This window comes from Agrilus planipennis, unplaced genomic scaffold (genome assembly GCF_000699045.2).
Source record: "Agrilus planipennis isolate EAB-ADULT unplaced genomic scaffold, Apla_2.0 scaffold72, whole genome shotgun sequence".
NCBI lineage: Eukaryota > Metazoa > Arthropoda > Insecta > Coleoptera > Buprestidae > Agrilus > Agrilus planipennis.
In genome coordinates this window covers 91,646-97,610 of record NW_020439081.1, presented here as the reverse complement: position 1 = coordinate 97,610, position 5,965 = coordinate 91,646, and the positions used below count along the sequence as shown (strand labels likewise).

Below are 5,965 nucleotides of genomic sequence, written 5' to 3'. Positions count from 1 at the left end.
ATTTTGTACAATATCAGTGAATACTGCTGTAAATATATATTATGTTTATTATACAGTTGACTTTTTACTTTCAGATGTTTGTTTTAAAAGACTAGGATTAGTTTTAAAATGTAATAAAAAATTACAATTTTGTTTAAACAGGAACTCAGAATTTGAAAAGTTTAGAATATATTAAATAATAAACAACCAGGATCGCCCTTGATCGAAATTGTTTTTGACTAAATTTTAATTAAAAAAGGGACCTATTCTACTCTAAATATGCTTGCATTTTTATTGGTCACGTGGAAAGTGCCTCTATGACTTTTGTTATCTAAATCAATAGTTAAATTGGTAATGTTACCATGACTTTCATACGATTAGATACAAACATACAAATTGTTTGTGGATAGGCAGAGTGAATTTAATTTTGTTAAATAAAAACAAATGACATCGACTTTAGATACAAAATTAAAAACTACAGATCCACCCTCTTTGGACAGGTATAATTGGTTGATTCATTTGCAGCATGTAAGGGGCGAAACATTTGCGTGTAAAAATTTTATTAAAAGGTATATTGAAACATCTGACATAGAACATGAATATTCATTATACAAACAGGTGAGTTAGTTATATATGTTTTATACACGTAATGTATCTAATTCATTGTTAATTATTTTAATTACTAAAGGGGATTATTTTACGGGAAGAAGGACTTATTCAAGATGCTCTTCATTTGTTTCAAAAGTGTTACCAGTTGAACAGAAACAATGCCGCATACATTAAGGAGGTTGCTAAATGTCTGTAAGTGATTTATAGTATCCCAGTCGACACCCTTAATTTTAATTTACTAACAATAGGGATCGTAGATTCGTAACAAAACGAAAATCGTGCTTTCGTGTCGATATTCGCCCTGCAACCTTCGTCAAAGTGAATAAATACTCTAATAACACAAGGAATTTTTGAATATTTCATTTGATGTTCCAGGATAATAACGAAAGAGCAAACAAATTATATTTGACATTAGTATACATATTTCTTCTGAAGTCTATCGAAAGGAAAGAGAAAAAATTGTTTTCAAAATTGATTTGGCTTTTTTATTGTTATACATTTTCGATCATTAAATTAAAAAATTAATATCAGCTTGGATTCTTCAAAAGAATAAACAAATTTGTTTGTCACAAATGAAAGTTAAGAACCATAAAAATTTTTGCAAAAATTAAACTTGGAAATTGCTATAAAATGAAATTCAAGATTAAAAGGGCAAATAAAATATTAAATTTGATTCTTGATATACCTACAAGTTTATTTTCAGTAAACAAATCCTTACAACATAATAGAAAATTATTTTTCATTGTGAGTAACTACATTTAGGGGTAGATACTGCTTTCTTTTGTGTATACCTACTGTTCTTGTGTAATCTATTGTTTTAGTGATTGAAAACCTTAACAACATATTGCTAACGACATTTTAATGTATTTACGTAGGTGTTTTATACTTATGTACGACTTGTTCTATTAGGAAACATAAGAATGCTATCGCATATCCAAACGCTAAAATACCGAAAGCTCCTTGAACATGCATCCACTGAAGACTAACGGTCTCTGTGTCTTCGCCATGATAATAATGATACCTAATGATTTGTTGAGTGCGACTATTCGTATGAAAGAGTACCACCTGAAATTATTTTAAGGAATTTTTTAAAATAACATCAAATAAACCACTTTTTACTGAAAACATTCTTGATCTTTTATTCATGTAGTACGATGTCCCACGATGAACTTTTCCAATGATTTTAATGTTTGTGCATATGTAGACACATTACCTTTCATTCGACACCACTCACCCAAACACGCGTCAGCCGTGTAACCAATAGTCCCGCACTCTTTTTTAACGAACGTACTACTTCCAAGCCGCTATTAAGTAAAATATATAGATTTACCTTCGTTTCCCAAGCATAATTGATTCCGGCTTCCAAAACCCTTAACACCAACATGTTAAAACTGGGTAAAAGTGGCGTACTCTTCTTCAACATAAAAATACAGTACGCCCAAAAAATATCTTCTGTCATTGGTCGAAGGTGTTGAATGGCGTCATGCTTTATAAAAACAGGAACAGAAAAGTGCCCTAATAAGAACAGATTTAAAATTAAAAAGAAAAAAATGCAGTTTTGAATATATGCCAATCTTTTAACGAACAGTAGTTGTCTTATTCTTAAATCTATGAAGTAGATACTATTAAAAGTGCAAAATAGTAACAAAACTAGAGATTAATACCTGTGCCTTACCTCCTGTAAGTCTTTCGGTTGGATATCCGAATGTTCTTGTGTATGATAATTTTTCTAATTCCATAGCAGGTAACTTTACGAAATTTGATGATATTCTTTTGTATTTTTCCTTTAAGAAGAATTTTTGAGAGATTATTAAAATGATAAAAAATATTTAAAAATAATAATAATGTGCATTTAAGCATAATAAACATTAGCTCCTTTATGGTAGGTAGAAATATTAACTTAAAGAAAATGTGTAGCTAGGTACAATATTTTGGAAATGATTATTTTAAATTTTGAACAGTTTTTCGAATTAACGNTTTCTCACTAGACCACCTTATAATTTCCTGTTTTTTCTAAGATAACTTTTTTTATTTTAGATGGTATCAAGGTGTTTACCATTTTTGCATACTTGTGTGAGAGAAATGGTGCTATTAGAAATTAATGCAATACCCGGAGCACTGGCCTGTTGGTTATATTTGGCTTGCATGGAAGTGTTACAAACTTGTGAGCAGTACAACCAAGCTGAACATGTTGAATCTTACTCTGCTCATACTGCTGATTTATGGTACTATGCTAGTCAAAAGGTAACTTTTGAATCCTGTTACTGGTTTAATCTTGTTATATTTTTCGTTTTTTTTTCTCTTTATTAGATTCGAGAATTGGGTGAATTATGTGGTTTAATGCCTGGAAAATCGCCAACTTCTGAACAATTGCATATGGTCGTGGGACTTTCAGCAGGAATAGGGGATAGTCCTGGTACTAATGAAAAACCATCACCAACTGACAAACTTAAAGAAGCTCTGTCTTCTCAAGATGCCTTTCGAGAAAATTACTTGGTAAATGGTTATCCTTCCGTCTAAAATATTTTCATCAATTTTTAAGAATTTTTTATTTGATCTAAACTTTTGGTTTTCAGTAAATTGTTTTTTAAGATCAAATGATTTGATTGTTTTTCAAATGATTTCATACTTATTACAATTTCTAAACTGTTAATAATAGAATAAAATAGTGTTCATGTCATACTACTTCAATTTTCTCTTAACTGTTTAAATCTCAGGGTTTGGCTGAATTGGCTGTTGGTACATATAAGCACATTGGTCGTCTTCGTTCTGCTCGTTTAGTAGGGCGAGAAGTCGCTTCGTTTTACCTTTTGCTTGGCGAGACTCAAAAAGCGGCGGCCTTTCTTAACGACGCCTTAAAAACATTTCAACAAGATGGGTGGCTTGAATTGACTGCGCATACTCAACTAGAACTTGCCGACTGCTACAAGAAAGCCGGTGATGTACGAAAGTTTCTTCGCGCATGTGCTTCAGTTAGTGCAGCCGCAGAAATCGACAATCTCGTGCGTTGGACGTACTTCGACGAGATGCTCAAATGCATGGACTCGATTGAGAAGCCGGTGGTGATGCCATTCGAAAATATTATGAAGGTGCTCAGAATAATAGTAAAGGATAATGGTTTGGTTATGCAGGATACTTTAATGGAGGTTGAGCTGGAAATAGAAACTGGATTCCCACGTGAAGTCGTTTGCACTTATTTTGGTATATCGTTAGAAACAGACTGTAAGGATAAAAGGAAAGTTAATAATAACAACAACAATAGAATTCTAATGGCTAACGATTTAAAAGAGAGGATCTTGATGATCGAGCCATTAAAGATCCAGAGACATATGGACTATAGGTGAGTATACGTGGGTGCTAACTTAATTATTTTTAAAATTGAATTTAATTTTAGGGAAAATAAACAATTAGCAAGCGCCAGTGTTGTATGCAGAAGCATGCCTTTAAAACGTAAAGATAGTAACCAAGCATTAGTAAAGGGTAATTTTGCAAATGCAATAACGTTAAATAAATTGGTAAGTGCAACAGATAATCGTTTTGTTCTCACTTCTTTTCGGTGTTGTTTTCAAATTGTAGCCATTAGTTTTAAGCCCAGGTTTAAACATAATAAGACTGACCAAAGATGCGAAATCCATTGGAAGATATTATTTAGGACAAATTTCAATTTCTGTCAATAAATTAGAACTAATTTCAAATCCTTTAGTGCCAAAGTATGTAATTGAGGTGAGAAAAGAAGAACCCTCAGTAAGACTGGATAAGGGCGCTTCTTCCTTACTCTCGGGCTTTGAACAGTTCCTTCATTTAACTATTACAATCGGCAGTTACGAAGTTAATCCGGTATGTAATTGTTAAAAAGTATGAATTAAAGATACTTTTTAAATTTTTGCATTTGTAAAAAATGTTTTTATTTTCTTAGGGCTCTGTCGTTAGACTATCTGCTACAAGAGGCCTGACAATGCAACACACTTCGGATGATTCTTTAGTCAATAGTTTAGAAATAGCTGTGATGGATCCTTCTCCTTTCTCTGTCACAAATGTGTGCCTACGCGTGCTCTCAGAACTAAATTGTAAGGAACATCAAGTTACTATCATCACTCCGTGGTCAAACAAACCTCTTGTCGTATCTCTCAGTTTTGTGCCACCGTTTAGCGTGTCATGGAGACTTCACACCGTGAATCATCGAAAATTTGTGCACTTGGCAGTTACAGGACAATGCGATCATGAAATAGAAATTAGAAATCCTTCGTTGAGTGTTAACAATGTTGGCGTTAGCAGCCTTAATTCTAGTGAATCTTCTAGTCAAGTATGTTCTTCTTAAATACATTTGAATTGTTCATTTTCTTTGAATTTGTTTGTTTTCAGAAAATTTGCAATGGTGTAAGCATCACATACATGTGGGAACTGTTGATAACCCCTAATGTAGAGTCGCTGCCCTTAAAAAATTATTTTTCAATACAGTACAATATGGTATTAGCAGATGAAAGTAACAGTATTTTGGACAGTCAATTACGTACCTACAATTACTTATTTAACCTAACCAATTACCAAGTAAGCTCACTATTTTCTTTTTAACAACTGATAACTGGTGAAACATCAAAATTATATTTCAATAGGGATTTATAAAAATATAAATTAATAAACTATTTATACGCCTTTCCATCATTTTTTGTAGGTAGTAGTATTTTTCTGTTTGTCTAGGTCATGAGGCATATCTATGCAAAGGGCTAGTAGTAGATGTTTAATTTTTTAGTATGAAATATTCCAAATATTACCAATAATATGCCTTTTAATTTTGTTTATAAAGCATTTAAAATTAAAATTTATAAAAAGATCAGGGTTTCAAATACTTGGCTAAATTCTACAAGACAATAACTACAGCTACAATTATTGGTTTTATGGTTTTGGAAGTTTCTCTGTTATACTTTTCTACAAAATGATTTCTGCTTTATTTCAGACGTTATATGTCATAGAAGCAAGTATACAGCCGGCAAAGGGCAACGAATTTTGCCGTGTTGGCGTCTTGTGCCATTTGAATTTAAAAATAAAACCGGCTGGTCACATTTTGGATTTGTCTAGTATTGAAAGCAGTGTGATGTATGAAGTTCTAGCAGAACAAAGTATCTGGGCTGTATGTGGTCGTACTGCTGGTGTGATTTCGTTCGAAACAGGGGCAGAACCCCAAGTTGTAGTTTTAGATGTTATGCCTCTCAATACTGGGTACCTGCCTCTTCCACTAATACGACTTTCGAAGTATATTACGACAGAAAGTGGTAAGTAAACAATTTTATTGATACCTACGCCAGATTTAATTAAGCGTAACTAAAGAAAAAATGCTTTACAATATTTCAAACTTTACAATTGAAAAGACAAAGACCTT

General features: G+C 32.4%; 1 protein-coding gene across 1 annotated transcript in view; it reads left to right on the top strand.

The window, feature by feature from the left end:
- LOC108733207 (trafficking protein particle complex subunit 10) overlaps positions 1–5,965 on the top strand; it is a 24,788-nt gene that overhangs the window by 5,824 nt on the left and 12,999 nt on the right. Inside the window, 9 exon segments of the mRNA XM_025977395.1 lie at positions 75–76; positions 2,626–2,832; positions 2,899–3,084; positions 3,306–3,928; positions 3,983–4,103; positions 4,165–4,425; positions 4,505–4,891; positions 4,951–5,136; positions 5,543–5,863. Of these exon segments, the coding sequence (XP_025833180.1) occupies positions 75–76; positions 2,626–2,832; positions 2,899–3,084; positions 3,306–3,928; positions 3,983–4,103; positions 4,165–4,425; positions 4,505–4,891; positions 4,951–5,136; positions 5,543–5,863 (2,294 nt within the window).